This window comes from Telopea speciosissima, chromosome 3 (assembly GCF_018873765.1).
Source record: "Telopea speciosissima isolate NSW1024214 ecotype Mountain lineage chromosome 3, Tspe_v1, whole genome shotgun sequence".
NCBI classification, from domain to species: domain Eukaryota; kingdom Viridiplantae; phylum Streptophyta; class Magnoliopsida; order Proteales; family Proteaceae; genus Telopea; species Telopea speciosissima.
In genome coordinates, this window is record NC_057918.1 from 5,669,254 (window position 1) to 5,692,806 (window position 23,553).

The window sequence follows — 23,553 nt, forward strand, 5'->3', positions numbered from 1 at the left end:
GGAGAAAGATCTCATATTTTGAAAATGAGCGGGGGAGGGAGTAATGCTAATGACAGCTTTTGAGTTCGATAGACGACAAGTTAAGGGGTTTATATACGATACAGACCACGTGGGAGCAGTATTCACTCTAGTCTCTACTCTCTACCCCGATGGGCTTGAAACAATTGTGCTGATAACAGTAAAATACGGTTCAAGGTATTGGTACGTATTGTCAGTACTCAATACCATAGCGGCATAGCGTTGATAGGGTACCAAGGTTTCAAAAATCGGTGATTCCTGATTCGTATTGGAAATCGGTTGATTCCAATCGGAATTGGCACTGATCAATCCAACTGATTCACAACAATTAATGAGCGGTTTTGACTGATTCGATGGCAGTTCCGCATTTAAAACCTTGATCGGTAGCCAAATGGTTCAATCTAGCCCGACACGACATATTTGTATTGACATCAATATTGGCCGAGACCATTATAGGTATCGATACCGATATCAATACCTTAGACCTTGGGTGATAAGGATTATTTGTATGGAGTATTAGAAAGGGAAGGGAAATGTTCATAGGCTGCGTGGCCCCTACACCAGCATGGGGCCAATTGGCTTGATCCGATTCCGATTCCGATTCCCAATTCCTGGGTGTTTAAAGTGTAAACCCCTGTGTACAAGCTGAGCTGAGTTCATTGAGCTGAATTTGGGGCCTCAAAAAGCGATTCCAACGAAGAGATGGATAGGGGGGGGGCAAACGTTTATCTCTTTCCCACCTCCCATAATTTATATGCTTAACTTGAGGCCCTCATTTACAAAAGAAAACCTATGGCGACCAGAGGCTTTCCTTTGCATAGAGGACGGCCATGGCCATGAAGAAAAACCCAGAGAGAGAAGAAGGGCAAGAGCTCGAAATACTAAAGGCAGTGGCACAGGCCTGGCATGGTCACTCGGGCAACATCGAACCCGCGAAGGAATTCGATGCATACAGAAGCAGCTTCAAGAGCAGGCCCACCCGCTTCAAGCTCGAAGCTATGAACAAGCTGGGCACGGCCAACAAGAGAGAAGAGGTTGGTGCCAATTGGGATTTTAGGCAGTCATTGTGGGACTCGTACGAGATAGTCACGTTGTCAAAGAAGCTAGAGGCAGGGCTTGGGTTGGATCATTTGGATTGGGATCATGGAACCCAAAAGTGGAGTCAAGTTGGAAAGAAACGCAAGGAGAGTAAGAATAGCCTTAGAAACTTGTTTAATCAGATGTCTTCGACAAGATTTAATGTGCAAATCCCCAATGAAGATGACATTCAATTGTGATAATTTCCTACTTTCAGATTTAATTGTGTTAATTCTGATGACTATTAAGCACACCAAGTGCTTGTATTTGTGCTTGTTTGCCTTCAACTCTATCGTTCCTACCGCATGAGACGACATTCTCAAAGGCAGAACACTACAACTCGTGCGTGCAAGTGTCGCGAAGACAAGTCTATCCCCCACGGGCCACTACAAATCAATAAGCGTAAGCACACTCATAGGCCTTGCTGGATCCGAATTCAACTTCACGTAAGCCTTTCAGCACAGAACCCCTCTCTCTTATATCTTTGATCACAACGATTTTGCACAGTTCGAAATCAAGCTAAATTGGAATTAGAATATTAAGCTTTCATCTTAAAACCAATTGATTCAAAGTGGGGTGCCTTTTTGTGGTTCTCATACTTGATAGTGGGAGCACCACCCACAATGGATTTGCACGCAATTATAAAAAATAAAATAAATAAAAAATGCCAAAATCAAAATCAATCAAAATAAAAATAAAGAATATCGAATAATTATGAAAAATTGAAAGATAAAAAAGAATATTTTCCTCTTTGTATCACTAGTATAGGCCATGCTTCCTGTGGCTAAATTTATATTTTGGAAAATCTAAATGATACAATGATTGGTTATTAGGAAGTAAACAAAGAAATGCTTATCATGGTGTGAAGGGGAAAAGATTCCTCTACAATTTCAACTATTGTGACAAGTACTATTGATCCTTATTTTCCTTTTATCTTTTTAAAAGACCCAAGGAGGTATACTTGGCCACCGGTGATTGACAACAAGAATCAAACCATACGATGGGGCTATCCTCCATAGATGGCAATTATACATATTGGTATCAGTGGACATATTAGTCCCTGTTAATGCCAATATTGATACGATATGGATCAGGCCGTATCAGGCGTAAATTAAAAAATGATTCATTTTTTGGCCAAGTTTTATATATATATATATATATATATATATATATATATAGGTATCATATCAGTATTGAGTACTACTGATGATATCTATACATATTGGCCAATACCGATATCTTGATCCATAAACTTTATGGATATTATAAAGCATACCAATAGATACTACAGAAGAGAAGAGTTGTTAATAAAAACTATAGAAGCATAAAGGCACACCATTTTTATTGCATTATGAGTCGATGAGGTACTTAATTAAGCCATGGCTTCCATAATCACCCATAGCGTACATAAAGACTGCTACTACCTTAATTTACGAGTCAAGAAGGAGACTTGGGACAAGGAAGTGGAGTATAGAGAGAGTTGAGGGTAGAGTAGTAATTAAGGTCTTAACGTGCCTTGATAGACTTCCATTTGAAGAGTTGAAAACCCCTGCGCTTTTCCTGGATGAAGCCCTCAGCCACCGCGTTAACATCTTCTTCTTCCACGGGTTCTTTAGAATGAGTTTCAATGACTATTTCTTCCTTTCGCACGCTTTGCATCTGCGGCGCCTGAGTAGTTTTCTCCTTCTCCTTCTCCTTCTCCTTCTCCTTCTCCTCCTGAGTGTCTACCAGATGCCCGTGATCGTTCCGGAAGAGTGTGTGGACCTTTGGGTAAGGAGGTGCATCGCTAACACTGGGCATCCTTAGCATCCTTTTGACGTGATCATGGTAGTCATCTGTGGTGTGCGAATACCAGCCCCTTTGAGTTGGGTACCCACTCATTATTGACTCACTAACTGACTTGTTTGGCGGTGGTGACCGTGCCTCCCCTCCGAGTAGATTTCTCTGCCTCTGCCTTCTGTCTTCTGCAATCCATCCTAACTACCCTGTATATAGACAAAAGATCAACTGGGTTTTTATTCTCAATAGATAACTTTGCATCTAATGCTCTCTTCTTGTCGACATCAGAAAATTAAGACCACTCCCTCGGCCATAAGTGCTATACACCATACACGAGAAGAGAAGACTGACGAAAGAGCGGTGGGGGATCATTGGGATGACGGATAAGCATCGGCTTTTTTGTTACATTATTACTTTAAAGCGCCTTTCCTTTTAGCTTCTTCAGTATCTGGGTACAACTTTTGATGAGATTCCCCACAAATATTAAGAGAACCTATTTCGATTCTTAGGGCGAAAATGATATCCACAAAAAGGACATAAATGCTAGAGAACCTTTAATTAATTTGTAAAGCTGACGTCTTTGATCTCATTCGAAGTAGGCCATCGGAATCGGAGTTGCTCTTAAAGCCTTCTTTCTGTTCGTCGAAATGTCAAAGTGAACGGAAAAGACTAGTTGTGGTGGTCAAACATAATAGAATTTGTTTGAAGTTTAAACGCGTTCAACTTCTTCTGCTTAGTATCACGGCCCGGTCCAATCCAGTGGATTCCATATGGATCTAATATTCCCTGGTCCAAATTCGGACCAGATCCACATTTCCAAAATAAAAATAAAAATAAAATCACAAATATGATTGGATCTGGGTTGCACTTGGATAGATGAATTTGATTCTAGCTGTGTTTATGCTTAATGGATAATCTCTCCCCATACATTTATAAGCCAAAAGCTTCCTTGGACCCAAAAAGTAAGATTTGAACTGCTTAGTTCAGATTATAACTTACCCAGCAGCCTAAACACCGACTAAATGGTTATGAATTAAGAGGATTTTAATTCTAAGCCGATATAGATCCAGTTTAAACCCAAAAAATCATTGGCCTCACAAGCCAATAACGATTCAAAAAAAAAAAATAGTTTTTATTTATTTATTTATTTTTTTAATGTTCCCCCCACCCCTTCCTTTATGTTTGTGGGTTTGGATTATAAGGTACCATGGTATTGTGAATTTGTGATCAACGATTTGATTCCATTTCTGTGAGCAGTTCAGACCATCAATTGTAGGTGGAAATTAATCATGATAGTCACTATTGTCTGTGAGCATTTCAGACCATCAAATCACATTGGATGAACAGTTTCTCTCTTCACCCTGGATGGTGGAAACTCTCTGCCATTCATTATATGCAAAGATCATTTGGGGCTTTGCCTTGGATTTCATTCAATGCATGGCTTCTGTCTTCGGAGTTGAACACAGGTTTGACCATGTGGGCCTATGGTAATTTGCAAAACCCATACATCCAAAAATTAGTATGTTACGAAAAAAAGAAATGAAAAATGCAAGTATCATCAGATTATCTCGAAACACTCAAGTTTTCGGGAATACCTGAAAAATAATTTCTCCACTCAAATAAACGGGCATAAAGAGTGGTCAAAATGCATAGGAATCATTTTTAGGGTGGCTTTAATATTTTATTTAATACATTAGACTGTCTTATTGGAAATGTGCCCATCAAATTCATATTTATGTAGATTAAATTATTTAATTAACGAGTTTTGATAGTTCTTAGGTTTTAACCTAAAATTGTTTACGATTAAGGATGAGACTGGACACCCCGTTCATATGGTCATCACTTTGTGTGTATTTAGAAATAGAGATTCTTGCACACAAGTGTGAGTGTACATACAGTTTGTGAACCAGATCATACAAGAATTTTATGTGTGTTACTGTCTATTGATGATGGAATGGAATTCTCGTCTGTAGTGTACGATTAGTCCCTTGACATGAGGGGTACTTAACGATGCGGTTATGCATTGTGAGTTTTGCCAACGGTTGATGTCTCCTTGACTATATATTGATGTACTGGATTCACAATGTTTGGCGATGTTAGAAAGAAACACCAACAAGGAATCCATTGTTGGGAGAATATAAAAGAGAAAGAATATGCTTGTAATTGATTGGATACAAATCCATATCTAGTGGTATTTTGGTAAATTGTTTGTAAAGTTTTGATAATCAATATTATTTATTAATAACTATATTCACCTTTACATGGGGGCAATGCAATCATTTGTAGGGGCTAGGTGGTTTCAGTGTCTAGGCATGGTCGCCAAGCAAGGCACACGACCGGGTAGCATTCATTCTCCAAAATATATAACATAAGAAGAAGAAAAAACCCTGGATACCTAGGGTTCTATTCTAAAAGATGATGGATAGCAATAAGCACTGATGTTAATCCATATTCCTCAGCGATCTAGATAATTAGAAAAGGGTGATCATCTAATGACATAGAGAAATCTTAGGATGTCCATATTCCTATATGTCTCTTTGGCTAAGAGACTTTTGTAATCTTCAGCCATGAGCTTTCACGTTATCTTTAATAAAACATTTTGACAGGAAAAAAAAAAAAAAAACAAAAGTAATGATGAAAATAACAACAGATTTATAATTTTTTTTGTCTCTCTTCTTTTTAAATGTTTTTCTTTTCTTGCATCCAAACATAATCTAAGAGTAGAATGAGTACTCCCTACCTCTCCCAAATTTTATCATATGCCCTCTTGGAGATCCGCCAATTTACCCAAATATAAGGTATGGTTTAATTTGATGCTGTTCAATTAATTGTAAATGACACATCTAGTTGGTGAGAAATCAATCATGGACATCAGGATTGAAAGTAAAGCACTTCATTTATTGTGACTAAAAAGCCAATACAGTCAAGATACATAAATGTGTGAATAGGCATGCATCTAGCTAGCTAGAGGCATTATTTAGCTAGTAATATATAATCTTAGCCCCCAAACCCATATATAATATATATATACTAGACTAGATGATGCTCATGAATCTCACACGTACACTATAATATGTATATATGTATTGTTTTTTTTTTTCAAATTCAAAAACCCCTCCTCATGGACATCAACTTGCTTAGCTCGAAGTTCTTGTGCTTCTGTTGAAGGAACTCATCAGCTTCAACATCGATGTCTTGTTCGATATGAATATGCTCCTTCACCCGAGCCCTCTGATGATCACTATTCTTTTGAAGAACTTTGATCTGATCAACATAAGTATCATTATGTTTGTGGTACTGGTTGTGGTTGACGCTGGGGGGGACTACGACTGCGACGGCGACGGGGTCTGATTGGATGTAGTCTTGGTATGCGGGCACCGGTGCCGGCGCCGTCATCTCATCAACAGAGACGATGTAGTTACGGTAGTCGCTGGTGATATTCCAACCATGCTGCTGGTGCTGCTTTGCATGGTTGTTCTCGTATCCATTGCTACACATTTTCTCTTCTTGGAAATTGAGAGAGGAGTAGGAGAGATGATGGCAATGGCAATGGCAACAACTACTACTACTCTTTCTTTCTTTAGCTTGTATGTACGTATAACTTCCAAGGCTAATTAATTTGTCTATTTATAGATATGACTAATATATTTGATTCCATGCATGGTGGAGATAAGCAAGCATCCTATACTCTCTCGCTTTTCGTTTTAGTTTTCAAATTTGAAAGCATATCTCATTACTAGCTGGTGGTGGTGGTGAGAATCTGTTACCTGTATGCATCACCTTTTGCAAGAACCAATCATACCGATTTTTATTACATATCGGGTGATTAATTAAGTTTGAGAAACTTCCAAGGTTAATCTGCTATATGTCTACCGACTCTATTTCTCTACACGCATCTAATTAGAAAGAGAGAATCTCTTCATCCACCGGAGAAAAATAATATTTTGGATCACGAATAATAAAGGAAAGGAGTTATTCGTGGATGAAGAGTTCAATCATAGCATCACTTCATCACGTACTGCAGGTGCATACAATGAGGGAAAACTTAATCTATAGTCAGGTATCGATAACGGTATAGGTCATCATCGAGACTAATATCGATATCGGTACAGATCAACCACATCCAAGTGTATTGATTCGATTCCAAATCAAAACAATACTTTTTTCATGAATAATCCCACATTGCATGGTATCAGCTGATCCATATTAGTCAGGTATCAATATTGGATCCGATAAATACCAATCAATACATACGAACAAAAAATGGCTATTGTGTGGGTTGCAGCCATGTTCCTGCTGCTCCAATTGTATATGCAGACTTAGAATCCCTTAGGGTATTTTGAAAAATATTAAAACCTAAGAGGGTATTTGTGAACCCAAAGGGGAAGGAAATTATTCCAATTTGGCGCTTACAATTGTGGGTAGCAAACAGGGTTGCTGCCAAAATTTTCCAATACATATCGGCCAATATTACAATATCAATTAATACTTAAAACATATTCGCTATTCTATGAGTTCAATAGCAACGTTAAATCACAATGGTTGAAGAGATTCTCTATTCACCATGGGTGATGAAAAACACTTTGGCCTTTCATTAATCGTCCATGTGTTTTTCTGACAAAATATAAGTAGGACAACCACACCATTGAGAAAAATAGTCTAATGTGAATGGAATCAAGTGGTCCATGGGAGGCTATGGGGAATATGAAAACTATGGTCCCACCATTAAAGAATTTTCAATTATCTTTCGCAAGAAAACAAGTTGGAGAGGAAAAACCATGACACTTTATTCCTTCGTTTATATACCTCTGCAGGGCACCTAAAATATCTACCTGGAGATGCCAATGTCTTAGTACGTGATTCAATCAAACACTCTCAAAGAAAGTTTAATTCCTAATAACTCACAAATGAGAAAGAAATGGGCAAAAGCAGTAGGCCTGCTGGGGACACTGGTTTGGGCTATTAAGCCGTTTGCACCGATGTTGGGGATTTTCTTATGGACATCTACAGTGTCAAATCTTTTATAACTTTTTTTTATTTTATTTTTATCAGTTTATGTATAAGACACTTCTTTTTTTCAACGTGGGTAAAATTTTATCATTTTCGTGTGCGAAAACTAAAGATGCAAGTTTGGCCCTGTCGGCCCTGGCCCGCCCTGAGCCTAAACAGGGTCTGGGCTGAGATACCTGACCCTGAGGGCGGGTCAGGGTTGAAAATTGTTGGTCCTGAGTCAAGGTCGGATCGGGTTAGAGTTGAGGCCTTAGGCTGAGCCCAGCCCGACCCTATTTTAAATTATACTATAACACATATATATATATATATATTATAAATTTTAAATGTCACACATATTTTGTTATATAATATATTATATATGAAGATCATAAGTGAAAATATAATTTATTATAATGTTATTTTATATAAAATTTATAATTTTCTCCAAGACCTTGTCCAACTTAATCCAGTCCATGCATCTCTACCTTCCCCCACTCCATGATTAGGGTCAATTAGGATCAATCCAGCCCAGCCCAAATTTGAGGGCAAATCAGGATTGAATTTTTCAGGCCCTAAGTTGTGGTCGGGTCGAGCTTGGGCCCAGCTAAAAGGAATTAGGATTGGACTGGGGTTTTAAAAAACCCGGCCCAACCGGACCCTGTTGCAACCCTAGCGAAAACCCCTTAAGGGGGTAATTTTTTAAGTTCAAAAGTAGTAATTGTTGAACAATATTAAATAATTCTTTAGGAAACGAGGAGAGCAAAGACTTTAGAAGGATTATTGACTGCCCGTTTTGAAATAGAATGGGCCAAAAGAGTTTACGCACTAAAATACATAACGGAAACAACTTGAATCAAACCTTGTCTGGATGAGCTTTATATCAATGGGAGGCTGACAAGTCTCAAGTCTCAAGTCTCAAGTCTCAAGTATCAAGTATCAAACATCTAATTTACGAGAGGCAGTTAAAATGGATAGCAACATGATGGTAGCTGTGAACCTAACGCATTTGGAAGAGTATGGAGTGTTAAAGTCCATCCTACCAAGAGGTCTTGAGTTCAAGCCTTTTGGTTTACACCTTCCCTGATTTCCCAACAAAAAATCAAAAGGATCTACTATCTTAATAAAACTTTAAACCATTGTCACCGACGGTTTCAGTGTTATAGAGTTTCAATTCGAACCTTATTCTGTTTTAGCCTTTGATTCTTACATGGTTGAATTTCGGTTCTTATATTCGGTTCATATACTATAATAAAATAATATTATAAAATATTAATATATGTGCAAGAGATCATTGCCTGATCGCGTGGCCCGTGCACTAGTGCAAGGACATCAACAAAGATGGAACGAGGGGGATGATTTCGACAATGTAACGAGGTACAGAGCAAATATCTAGAATGGAAGATCTCCGAGAGTTGGGTGTTCTCGAGTTAGGTTGTAGGTTTTCACTAGTATAAATACCCTAGGTGTATTTTTTCTGTATATGTTTCCTCTTTAAGATTGGTAAGTGGTTCCCATATATAGTGCTATAAGTGAGAGATGTGATTTGTAATTTTCCTCTCCCAAACGTACAGTGAAGTGAATTCTGTGTGATTGCCTTGTGAATATATGCCAGCATGCCGAACCACATAAATTTTGTGTCTTAATTTACATGTCACTCTGTTTTTGTGCTTGTTTTGATTTCGCATTCGTACGTGCTGATTTATGCGGGGGCTTTTTTCCGTCGGATTAAACTTAAGAAAAAGGGATAAAAAAAAAAAACAGAAGAAACAGGGGGAGGGGAGGAACCTAGTTCTCTCCAATCAAGCACCGGTCAGATAGATCCTTCCAACTCACAGGACTAAACATGAAATTTGTCAAACCCCAAACAACTCTACATACCTCCTGCTATATATATATATATATATGTATTCAAATATTCCACTTAATTTCACACTGAAATGTTACATATTTTTAACTAAATGGCACTTCCATCTGCCAATCTTTAAACTCTCACTCACCTCATGCATGCGCATGTTATTCATTCATCCAGGAAATTTAAAAAAGTTCCTCTCAAATCATAGTTAGCTCCAAAGCCCTCCTCACATCAGATTTCTGTTCTTCAGTGAGCTTGGATGGGAATTTGACATTGAATATTATTTTCAAATTACCTTTCTTCCCAGGTACTTTGGAAATGGGCATTCCCTCATTTTTTATCACAATCTCATCACCTGGTTTGATGATATTTGTTGTGAGTGGGATTGAAAGGTTCCTCCCATCCAAAGTAGTCAGATTGAGAGTCTTCCCTCCTGTGAGTGCATCCAAGAGTGATATCTTTTGGTTAACCAACAGATCATTCCCATCCCTTGTGTAAACTGGGTGGGATTTCTCATCAACCACGAAGATGAGATCTCCTGCAATGGTGCCTGGATCTTGGTTACCTTTCTCAGGGAAAGTTATCTTTGTTCCCTTCTTCCACCCGGCTTTGGTATCTACTGTCAAAATCTCCTCCACAGTTATTAGCTTACTGTAACAATGAACAAATCATGGTTAATTAAGTTGGTCAATCATAGAATAAATTAGTAAATATATATATAAGATGGATACCCGTAAGAATTAGGAACTATCCTAGAGATTTGCATCTTCCGTTTGGTACCACAGTAAAGCTCCTCCAGAGTGAAAGGTAGATTCCTTTCAATTGTTCGTATCTTTCGCTGCTGCCCGGAGAACCCATCGCCGAAGAACTGGCGGAAGATGCCGTCGGCGTCGCGCGTAGTGTAGACGCCATCGCCATTGCTCGTATGAAACATAGTTAAAACGTGATTAAAAACCGGTCCAACACACAACACTGAACACAGTAAGTCGGTAAGTAGTGTGTTTTCCTCCAAAACCCACAACGCAAAACTCTGACGATCGATTGTTTTCATTTATAGCCAGCCGCATGGTTGCCCTCGACCGAAGTTACTTAACTAGTTTATACATCATAACCACAGTCTATCAACACAATTATTGACCCTTCACTCCCACTTCAAACAAAATGACGTCATCTCTTCGTTGAAATTCTGACATCATTGTACGAGGAAATATGGCTTTGCTCCACGTCTCTGATTGACAATAGTGTCGTGATAAGGATGACACATCAATAATGGAATCAAGTTCGGGTGTCAATACCTAGCCCAAATCAATTAAACCAATTCGAACCAAACCGAATAATCCTTATTGGATCGTCTCTGGGTAAGGCTCTTGCATACTTAAAACCAAACTCAACGGAAATCGATATTAACTCGATAAGAACCCAAAATCAACAAAATTGAAACCTTTTTTTTGGTTTTGTTTTATTTGTTTGATTTTGAATCAACCTTAATCGATTCAACCTAGACCGAAACGGGTCCATGGGAGGGTATGGGGAATATGGCAACTCTATAGTCTTGGTCTCCACCAGTCTTTTTGTGATATTTTGGTAAGAGTCTTGGTCTCAACCAGTCACTCACCACTATAGACGTTTCAATCATCTTTGGAAAATAATTAATTAATATATAAATGAGCCTTGACACTTTATTGTTTGCTTGAGCTTCACGGCACCTGAAAAGTATCTACAAGTGGCGAATTCTTGAAAGAAACTTTAACTCCAAGCCGTACCTCAAGAATAGAAATCTGAAACAAACTTTAATTCCAAGCAACTTCCCCGAAATTCACTGGTCACGGAGTCACGGTCAATCTTTACTTTGGAAAGCAATGGGCAAAAATACTAGCTTTTCGGGGGACACTGGTATGGGGCCTTTGGGCTATTAAGCTGATGGCCCATTCTGATATTCACATCTTTTAAGATGTAAATATTTTGGGGGTTTCTCTGAACAAACGGTATAGGGGAACACACAAATGGGGATTGCCACAAAATGGTATCAAACATGGAAGGGCAGCGAAGTAATTTCTTATTTCATGTAAGGAGAGATAGACACAGAAGTGCGGAGAACCTGCTTTTCCTTTTATTTTTTCATCTATTTAGTATAAAACATTTTTAATTGAAGTTAAAATCTTATCATATCTTATTTAATTATCTTTGAAAAAAATGCAAGTTAATGACAACTCTTAATAATGCATAATGTTAAGTACAATTTTAAATTAACGTGAAAATACTTTTTTACCCATGATTTAAAGAATTTTTTAAAATAATAAGACAAGAGGCAATCAAAAGAAGTTACTTGCACTAAATATATCTATTAAGCATTAAGTTGTCATAGTTAGTAAGTTTGAGAACAACAATTAAGCATGTACGAATACATAAGACAGTTAAATGGACTAGACAACAATAATACTTCTCAAAAACTCGAAGGAATAAAACGCGTATGGTAATAATATGATACTTGTTTAATATGACGGATCTGTACGTAAAAATATAGGCATGTATGTATACACCATATGTAATTGGGGAAAAAATAAAACTTATAAAAATCTATGCATCACACATGTAATTGGGATTTCAAATCATAAGCTGTCAAAAGAGCATCCTTGTGATCATTGAAACCAATCCGAAATAAAACAGTGCTTGCATAAAAAGAGTATTCTACATTATCACACACGGAAGTTTTGGGATCCACATCCACTAACTAGATTGCAAGAATATTCCTGTTACTTAGACTCGTAGACAAAGAAATATAATCTAAAAAAGTATTTTGAAAAATACTAAAATATAGAAGGATATTTGTGAATGCAAAGGTGAAGTTAATTATTCTATTTCTTTGGCTGCAATCCCAGGAAACAGCAACAATTTTTTTCACAAAAAGCTCCATAATGGAGCCTCTATTATCACTTATTTTATTTGGTAAAAACCTTTTGGTAAACTATCATCGACATCTCTCTCTTCTCTCTCTCTCTCTCTCTCCAATTAATGTACTAGACGAACAAATTTGAATCCTCTTCGCAGCATTTTGGTTCCGATTTTTCTATGGAAACGACAATCTCTTCTTGGTCACCTTTTTCTTCTCATGTCTCAATCGGTCCTATGAAGCCCGTTTGTTTACCAGATAAAAGGGATGTGAAACTTGTGAAGGTGGATCACACATGTTGTGGGTTAGATTGACAAAAAAAAAAAAAAGAAATGAAAAAAAATAATAAAATATATATTTTATAGTGAAAAGTAGGATTTAGTGGGAGAGAAAAGAAATGGACATGGGATGGATTCCATAGCAATGAAAGGAAATAGGAAAAAGAGAAAAATAGACTCAAAAGTAATTTTTTTAATGGAGCTTTCGAAGAAAGAGCTGAAAGGCAAGTGTGGATTGCTGAAGCAGCAGCCTCACTTGTTGTCCTCTCCAAGCATGTGAAGAAAGTTGGAGCGCAATAGCGCGCCCTCCAAAGACCCTGCTGGGAATGAACTCCAAAGGAAAAGCTACTATCTGATCATCCCACATCAACGCAACCATCTGTGCCTCTCGAGTGCTCCCCATCGAAAAAATGATCCCTACTGATCTCGAAACCCTCCACATCTAGAATATCCTGAAGCAATCCGAACCGACAAAGGCATCAAACTGGATAAATAGGGCATAAGAGAATCTAACCCAAGTAAGATAACACATCTATGATCTCTGACCCGAAAGTGCCTTTTTAGAAAGATTACCCTTGTCTCTGTTTATGTCTCAGATTGGAACAAATTACTATAATTTGTCTCCGCCTACGGATCAGTCGACCTTTTTCACAAATTTTACGAACAAAAGCCCCATAAATAGTGTCAAAATTGGTAGGATTTTGAAAGTGAATGATGTGGGAAAAAGAGGGCTGCCATCTCACCAGACAAGAATAAATGCATATAATGAACTTGTCTGGAAGTTTTCCACTCCATGTATCCAAACACACACATCCTTAGTATTTCGTGGGAAAATAGTACACTTTTTCCACCCCTTTTTGCTTATTCCACTTTTATCCGGCAAACAAACAGGCCCTAATTGTAATGATGAGTGCTTCGCTTCTGCATCCCAATGGATCATATACACCACTCAAATACCGAAGATTTAGGTTAGGGGTGTCAACTGATCGGTCTCGGATCTAACCAAGTTTAACCAATTTCAAGTACTGCATCATGCCTATTTAGCTAATCAGGTCGGGTCTGGATGGGATTGATCGGGCTATAATTGGGTATTAGAATTGGTTCTTTTTTGGGATGAATCAAGTCTTAGCTATAGGCCAGTTTAACTCTAAATGGTCTTTAAACGGACTGTGCAACTAAAATTAGTCGCTAAAATGTATTAAAGGGAAAAATAAAAAACAGTTGCCCATAAATTCTGCAGTACTCATGGTTCGTGGGTTTTAAACGGGCTCTCATGCACCACTCACCGTTGGATAATCTTTTAGATTTGTGAATCTAAATTTTGTATCTATGATTTGATGGTTTGGTAGGAGTGTAGGACATCAATACTTATCAAACTTAACTAAATATATGACTTTTTAATCATACAATATTCAAGGAGTATTTCCTATGGGTGTCACTCACATAAATCTCTTTTTGGGAATAGTTGGTCTACGAACTATTGTGTGTGTTGAAGCAATGCACCGTGTAAATGAAATGAAATAAAATACATAGCGCACTAGCATGTGGTGCGTGAAAAACTCATTATTTGGGACGACTCAAAAGCCCAAGAGTGGGCAAACCTCTCCTCACACGTCCATGGACCAAAACCTAACAGGATTCCAAGTGATTCAAATTAGGGGAGGGGGTCCATCATGACAGACCAATCATCAAGATCGGAATTAGTAATTCTGAAACAAGCGAATGCAAACCGTCCTTGCGGTCGATTTACATTTTACGGTTAGTAACCGATTCAATCCACATCTTGTGGATCCAGAATGGAACCCGATTTTCGTACTCTTAAACCATGTGGAGCATCTTAAGATTGTCGGGAAAATTATCTCCTCCAATTCCCTGCCCAACCTAATCCCCCATTGTTTGTAATAAGGGGGGTGGACCTCACTCGGGCAGAATGTTTGGGTAGGGATAGGGTGTTCATTGCAGCCCTCCTTATTACAGGGATTGGGGAACGGGCCCTGGAGGGGACACAGATCATTAGAAATATTGAGTTGACTCACATTCACGTATTAGAATGGCTCACAGCCGTTCAGATGGAATCCAATGTGGGTTCTACAAGTAGATTCCACCTGAACGGCTGTGAGCTGTTCTCGTACATTCGCGTACGTGAACATGATCCTGACTCGAAATATCGGCTATCAAATCCATGCCCGTGTCATCGAAACCGGCCATTTCCTTAACCTAGACTCTCGCTAAAGTGTGGTGGACTCTGAACAGTGAATTTAGGGGTGCAAGTTTGGCCCTGTCGGCCCAAACCCCCCCTGGTCCGCCCTGAGCCCGAACAGGGTCTGGGCTGAGATATTTGGCCCTGAGGGGGGATCAAGGCTGGAAATTTCTGACCCTGAGTTAGGGTCAGGTCAAGTTAGGGTTGAGGCCTCGAGCTAAGCTTGGCCCGGCTCGGCTCGACCCTGATTTCAGTTATACTGTAAAATATATATTGATATAATTTATACACTATAAACTTTAAATTTCACCCATATTTTTTTATATAATATATTATATATGAAGACAATAAGTGTTATAATATAATTTATTATATTGTTATTTTATGTAAAATTAATAATGTTATTCCCAGTCCATTCCAACCCATGCATTTCTTTTCCCCTCCCCATGATCAGGGCCAATTAGGGTCGGCCCGGCCCGACCCTGAGGACGGGTCAGGGTTGGATTTTTCTGGTCCTGAGTTAGGGTCGGGTCGGGCCTAGGCCCAGCTAAGGGGACTTAGGGTTGGGCTAGGGTTCCATAAAGCCCAGCCCAACCCGACCCTGTTGCGGCCCTAGGTGAATTCATACTCGACTGTTCCTCTATCCTGAACCCGGATAGCATGGATTACGCCCGTTCCATTTTCCGTTCGATAGATGAACTCAATCCCGCAGCTTACAACATCTTGATCAGAGGCTTCACCTTCATCTTCAAGTTATGCCCCGAGAATGCCATTAAGATCTTCTAGCAAATGCTAGAAAGCTCAGTGGGTCCCGATAAGTACTGTTTCCCCTGAGTTTTGAAAGCTTCCTCCAAATTCAAAGCATTGAGAGAAGGTGAGCAAATCCACACCCAGTTACTAAAATTTGGTTTCGGGTGTGTTGAGTTTGTTCAGAATAGATTGATCCACTTTTATGCCAGGAGAATCGAAGTTGTTCGTCGGATGTTCGATGTAATCTCTGACAGAGGAGTCATTACTTGGAATGCTATGTTTGCGGGTTACTCTTAAGAGTGGGTGCTGTGAAGAAGTTGAGAAATTGTTATTTCATGAAATGTTAGTCTGATCTTGGGTTTGATGATGTTACCATCATTAGCATTTTGACGGCTTGCGGGAGGTTGGAGAACTTGGAACTGGGGGAATGGATAGATGAGTCTATAGAGCCAAAGGGGTTAAAGGAAAATTTTAATTTGATCACTTCTCTTGTTAATATGTACTTCAAATGTGGTCAGGTGGATACCTCTGATGAGGGTCGGGGATCTTTTGTTAGTATGAGCAGAGCTTGAGCATTATAGCACTATGGCTGCATGGTTGATATTCTTAGTCAAGCTGGTTTGATTGAAGAGGCATCTCACTTTGTATAAAACATCCAATTGAACTTAAAGCCATCATCTGTAGAACACTCTTGGTTTAATGTAGTGGTTCATAAAAATCTTGAAATTGGGGAAGAATCTGTGAAAAACTTGGTAGACTGGACCCTACACATAGTAGGGATTATATTCTCTTGTCACATATTTATGCATTAGTGGGCTGGTGGGAGGATGCATTAAGGGAAATGAGTCAGATGAAAGAAAAGGGTAACAAGAAGACACCAAGGTGTAGCTCAATTGAGTTGGATGGAGTGATTCATGAATCCACAATCAAAGGGGATTTATGGCGCAGTTGAGGACATAATTAGGCTAATTAAGTCTGCTGGTTATGTGCTCAACACAGTAATGGGGAAGAAGCATCGATAGATAACTCACCATAGTGGGAAGTTGGCTATTGCATTTGAGCATATTAGAACTTCACCTGGATCCACAATTAGTATATCTGAGTTTGTAGCGACAGCCACACTGCAACGAAGATGATGTCTGAAGTATTTGATAGAGAAATTGTCGTCAGAGTTTGCTATCGTTTTCATCATTTCAAAGAAGGGTAATATTCTTGCAATGACTAATGGTAAGCTGTTTCTATGACTTTGTCTGATATAATGTTCTTGTAGAATCTTGGAGGAATGCTTTATTTTACCCTTTAGTAGTCAAAAATGCCAAAGAGGCTTGACACATTCGAAAAGTTTAATCCTGTTTGAAGCATTACATTTCATTAACACATAGGATGATCCACCATTTGATGTCTCACATCAAGAAACTTTACTATGTTAGTGAAAACCAACGTAGTTGAATGATCATAATCATCTCGGGATACTTAATCCGCTCAATCAATTATATTCCTGGGAGGATCACAACGATTATGTCTAGGCAGAGGATCTCCCAGCTTCACCACAATTCTTTGAATCAAGGATCATGAGTCGTAGTATGGTGGAGTCAATCAAGAGAAGTCTTTCAATAGCAGACTTCAGCAGTTTCATCGAGAGATCAGGATCATGGGAAGATAACATTGTCAATCTATGTATGTGCTTGAGTTGTATGGAGAGACGTCATGAGATCAGGAATCTACCCAATTGCTCTCATCTGTTTCATAGGGAGTGTCTAGATAGGTGGGTTGGATCAGGGACAGGTGACATGTCCCTTGTGTAGATCTAAGCTATTACCAACACAAGTAGAGCAGATAAGGGGTGGAAGAAATTCATGGTTGCTAGAAAGAATATCTTACTTGTTTGGTGAAGATTTGTTGATGGCTATGGATTAGCATTCGAGATCTTAAACACAAGTATTATTATATGGAACACACTTTGAAGTTTTGAATTCTTCAATCAATAAAGGGTTGAGACTGCAATGGGCTTGTAGTGCTTCGTAGTTAAAACAAATTTGGTGATCAATCTCAATTGTGTGGTTCATCATATAGTCCATATTCTTTTTCAAGGGTTCTTCTACTCCAAGTAACTTTAGTAGTTTTAAATAACTTTCTAAACCATTTATTGACACATGGGGACTTTAGATTGATTCAATATGTAGTAAACCCCACCAGACATTTCCACAGCCCCACCTCCCCCCCCCCCCCACCCAAAAAAAAAAAAAAAAAAGAAGAAGAAGAAGAAGATAAGGGCTCCTGACTCTATATATATATCATCAGATTATCTTAAAAAACTCAATTTAAGTTTCCGTAATTCCTGAAAATAATTTCCCCCTCAAATAATGGGCAAAAGGAGGGGTCAAAAACGATAGGAATCATCTTTTTTTGGTGATTATTGTGCTCCAGTTAATATACTAGATTATCTCTCCTATCTAACATTTGTTGCTGATATTATCATACTACATGAAGTGATAAGGGTCCTGGATTTTTTGGTTGGTTTTGGTTTCCAAATTTGAGATATTGTTTTGTAAGATAAAATTGGGCCATTAATGCCTTCACCATTATGATTGGTTCCATTCTAACTTAGTTGAAGGGGCAAGTATTTTGTTCAAAATGAGAAACTTCATAACCATGAAAATTGAAGGTTAGGCAAAGTGGAATGTCTTCATTCCAATGATGTGTACCTAGATTTACAATCTCTCCCCCTTGGGGTAATTTTTTTCTTTTCCCTTGGATTGCATATGTGTAAAAGCAAATGTGTCTTGGAAGTTCTTGATGGTTGATATTCTAAGACAAATCCATAACCTTACCTCTCTCCATGAAAAAGGTTAATAGTTTGATATCAATACTGAAAATTAACTTTGCCATGCATTTCAGGCACGCTGTATTCATTTTCATTCTGTAGTCACTACTCACTCTGCAATAAACATGATTACCATCTGATGGCAGAATCTGGATCACCTGCCCATACATGTATGCTACACATACATTCCAAACATAGCCTAAGAGTAGAATGAGTGGTCTCTAACTCTCCCAAATTCTATCATGCCCACTTTGGTGGTCCTCCAATTTATAAAAATATAAGCTATGGTTAATTTGCTGTTGTTCAATTGTAAGAGACACAATAAGCACTTTATTTACTGTGAATAAAAAGCCAATACATTCAAGGTACACAAATGTGTTAACAAGTGTGAATAGACTTCTAGAGGCATTATTTAGCAATGATACATACTTAGCCCCATATATATATATATATATATATCATCCATGAACTTTATATATATATGATATACTGGATGATGCTATAGATTCTCACACACACACCATCTTTTTCAAATCCCCCTCCTCAGGGACAGCAACTTGCTTAGCTCGAAGCTCTTGTGCTTCTGCTCGATGTACTCATCAGCTTCAGCATCGATGTCTTCATTGAAAGAAACATTCTCCTTCACCTGAGCCCTGTGATGATGACTAGTCTTTGGAACATGTTTGATCTGATCACCATATGTGTGGTACTGGTTGTCGATGTGGTTGATGGCGGCAATGGCATCTTGGAATGGCGGTTTCGTCGTCTCATCAGTACAGATGATGTAGTTATGGTTGTCACTAGTGATATACCAACATTGCTGTTGCTTTGCATGGTTCTTGTATCCACTGGTGGATGTTTTCTGGGTCATTTTCTCTTCTTCCTTTTGGGATAACTTAGAAATTGAGTAGAGAAGATGACTTTGCTTGTCTTTCTTGTAGAACTTCCAAGGCTAATTGTCTATGTTGTTGGGTACTGCCAAGGCATAAGATTTATAGACTAATATTTAATTAATGTTTGATTCCATGGAGATAAGCAGGCATCCTATACTCTCTTTTCGTTTAGTTGTCAAATTTGAAAGCATCGCCATCTATGATCTATCTATCTATCTAACTAGTGGTGATTCTGTTACCTCATGCCATGCCAAGGACTCACGTCATATTTATTCAATTTTCATTATAGGGTGGCTTGTTAAGTTTGAGAGGTCAAACAACAAACTTCCAAGGTTAATCTGCTATATGCCTATAGATATATGTCTTCATGAATTTAACATGTTTACCACATGAGAGAAAGAATGGAGCCAGGCTGCGTAGCGCATGCTAGCACCTCTCGATGTTTATCTCTCTCCTATCTCATATGAAATGACAAATCTGCCTCCTATTGTGGGAGGAGAGAAATAGACACAGGGAGGCATGCACTAGCATATGCTACATAGCTTTACAGGAACTCAATCTCATGAATTATATATTAACTTCGGGGCAGAGGGTTCTTTGAGCAAGCGCCAAGCAGGCATAGGGAGCCCATGAGTGATGAAACAATTTTTGTACATATATAGGGGTAAATAGGTCATTTCATATGAGGAAGAGAGAGATAAAGATAGAAAGCGCTAGTGTATCCTCCGTGGTCAGCTCAGAGATTCTTTTGCCTAACTTAGGTTTTTTTTTGTGAGGAAAAAACCGGAGTGGGGATTCCTTCCCCGACTTTTTGACATAATGAGCCACGGTTGTTCACAATGACACTCTTTCTCTTTGAACAAAATGTGGTTGCTTTACTGAATGAATCTGCTCTAGCCCTCTCATTCACGTGATTCCTCACTCTGGTGTTGTGGGAAACTTCTATTCGTGATAAAATAGACATCACAACCTTCACTAAAATAGTCTGGTGATATTGATGAGACATCATTTTGAGAATGGAATCAATTGGTCCATGGAAGTTCAATTAATCTTTGCAAGAAAAACAAGTTGCAGAGGAAATGCCTTGACACTTTATTCCTTCATTGATACGTGGGCATCTAACCCAAAGAGAGGAAAAAAAAAGAAAAAGAAATACATTGAGATGTTAATATCTTAGCACGTGATTCATGTATTCAATCAAATCCTCCCTGAAGTAAATCACACGTGTATTTGAAAAATATGTAAAATAAAAGCAACTCATGACAAGATATAATGGTCATATGTTTGGCATTATGCATTTATGAATACTCCATTTAAAGAATTTTTGAGAATTAGATAATGAGCAATCAAAAGAAGGTTAAATATCGTAAATAATCGGATCTAGGAACGGATGGTTTGATTCACCACGAAATGATAGTACGATTGATGCCTATTCCTTTCTCTTGACATCTTTCCCTTTTGAAGAGGGATAAACATATGGATCAACAAATGAATTTGCATATAGATATTCGATTGAGGAAGGTGATCTAACTATGTTAGGCGGTGGTCAAGCACTCAAGCCTATTCCATTCATAGAGAGATCCAATCTTTAGAATCAATAAAAAAGACATCTTGGACTAAGATTCAAATCTCTAAGAAGAATAATTGATGATGGTTTAAAGCAATATACCATGTAAATGAAATTTGGGAATATGGGTATCAATGTTGCCGCCAATGATACCTTGTTCCAAGTGTTATCCTTAGTAACCAAATTTCGCACCGTATCATGCTGATAGATCTATGATTTTAATTCAAGACTGGATCAATCGAATTGACAGGGACTAATATAACTAGTACCATTCGTCTCGATCAAAGCTGAGTTCTTTCACAAAATGGAAATAAGAATTGAAATTAGGCCAGACCGGTCGAATCAACTCTTCTAATCGATAAATCCCGAGTTCGATTTTGAGTTGGTACATTGGATTATTTGCATGGAGCACCAAGGTTCAAAGAGTACGAAACATTATGAATGTCGAATTGGCCGATTCAATTTGGATCGAAACCACCCGGTCCGTTTCACCCTGATTTGAAACAGTATGACTTTTTGTAACCGATTCAACCCGATTCAGGGTGATCCGGAGCACAATCGATCGGGTCCAATTCCGAACTCTTCAAAGGTGGAGCACCTGATACGTGGACGGAGATTATTAGAAGTATGGGAACTCTTTAAATCCTGCCTTTTTCTCAACCCGACTATCGCTGAACAGGACGACCTCTTCGACTCTTCCTCTATCCTTGTTGTCCCTGTTAGCATGGATTACGCCCATTCCATTTTCCGTTCGATTAATGAACCCAATCTCGCTGCTTACAACATCTTGATTAGAGGCTTCACCTTCAAGTTGTGCCCCGAGGATGCCATTAAGATCTTCTAGCAAATGCTAGAAAGCTCAGTGGACCCCGATAATTACAGTTTCCACTTTCCCCTGTGTTTTGAAATCTTCCACCAAATTCAAAGCATTGAGAGAAGGTGAGCAAATCCATACCCAGTTACTAAAATTTTGTTTAGGGTCTTTTGCGTTTATTCAGAATACTTTGATCCATTTGTATGCTGGGAGAAGTCCAAGTTGCTCGTCAGATGTTCGATGTAATCTCTGACAGAGGAGTCATTACTTGGAATGTTGCGGGTTACTATAAGAGTGAGTTTCGGGAAGAAGTTGTGAAATTGCTTCAAGAAATGTTAATCTGATATTGGGTTTGATGACGGGAGGTTGGGGTACTTGGAACTGGGGGAATGGACAAATGAGTCTCTAGACGACCAGAACCAAAGGGTTTAAAGGAAAATCTTAATTTGGTCACTAATCTTTGTTGATTTGTACGGAAATGTGTCAGGTGGATACCGGTGCCGACGGCTGCGGACACAGTTTTTTTTATGACATGCCACGACGCAATGTTGACGCCCGGAGTGCCATGATCTCTGTTTACAACCCATCAAACTGATACAGGGACACTAGTGGACTTCAATGAAAATGCGGATCTATGGAGCATTCACTTGGAATAGATGCCTTCTTGGAATGTCTTGTCCTGGACAGTGCTAATCCAAGGTATTGCTAGCAATGGACAGGGAAGAAGGGTCCTTGAGTTCTGCTCTTTGATGCAGAAGAATAGTATTGAACCAAATGGTGTGATTTTTATAGGTGCCCTCTCTGCTTGTAGTCATGCACACCTTATTGATAAGGGTTGAGGATCTTTTATTAGTATGAGCAGAGACAAGAGCATCGAGCTAAGGATTAAGCACTATGGCTGCATGATTGATATTCTTGGTCGAGCTGGTTTGATTGAAGAGGCATCTCATTTTATAAAAAAAAAAATCCCAATTGAACTTAATGCCATCATCTAGAGAACACTATGGTTTTGATCCTGCCAGTTGAAGGTGAGTTAGAAACACCAGATTAAGAGTGGACTGCAGTTAATACTGATATCTGGACTATAATACTGACAATCGAGGCCCGACTATCAACGCACACTGCCAGGTGCAATCCTTCTTTGGCTTCCCATATATCTTGAATAACTCCTTGCAAAGGTTTGAAATGAGAAAGGTCCTTGAATTCTTCTGTTTGATGTGGAAGAATAGTATTGAACCAAATGGTATAACTTTCATAGGTGTCCTCTCTGCTTGTAGTCATGCAGGCCTTATTGATGAGGTTGAGGATCTTTTATTTGTATGAGCAGAGAGAAGAGCATTGAGCTTAGGATTAAGCACTATGCCTGCATGGTTGATATTCTTGGCCGAGCTGGTTTGATTGTAGAGGCATCTCACTTTATAAAAAACATCCCAATTGAACTTAACGCCATCATCTGGAGAACACTCTTTTCTTCATGTAGGGTTCATAAAAATCTTGAAATTGGGGAAGAATCTGTGAAACAACTTGGTAGACTGGACCCCGCACATAGTGGGAATTATATTCTCTTATCAAATATTTATGCATCACTGGGCTGGTGGGAGGATGCATTTAGGGTAAGG

At 38.7% G+C, this 23,553-nt stretch overlaps 2 protein-coding genes across 2 annotated transcripts; one reads left to right on the forward strand and one right to left on the reverse strand.

Annotated features, from left to right (window-relative positions):
- The first annotated feature begins 848 nt into the window (after positions 1-848).
- Positions 849-1,295, forward strand: LOC122654044. Its single transcript, XM_043848013.1, has one exon. The coding sequence runs from the start codon at positions 849-851 to the stop codon at positions 1,293-1,295; it is 447 nt and encodes a 148-aa protein (XP_043703948.1).
- Positions 1,296-9,915: 8,620 nt separating this feature from the next.
- Positions 9,916-10,652, reverse strand: LOC122654053 (dnaJ homolog subfamily B member 4-like). The gene is made up of 2 exons (XM_043848022.1): positions 10,450-10,652; positions 9,916-10,369 (listed from the first exon to the last, which is right to left on the reverse strand). The coding sequence occupies exons 1-2, from the start codon at positions 10,650-10,652 to the stop codon at positions 9,916-9,918; spliced, it is 657 nt and encodes a 218-aa protein (XP_043703957.1).
- Positions 10,653-23,553: the final 12,901 nt, after the last annotated feature.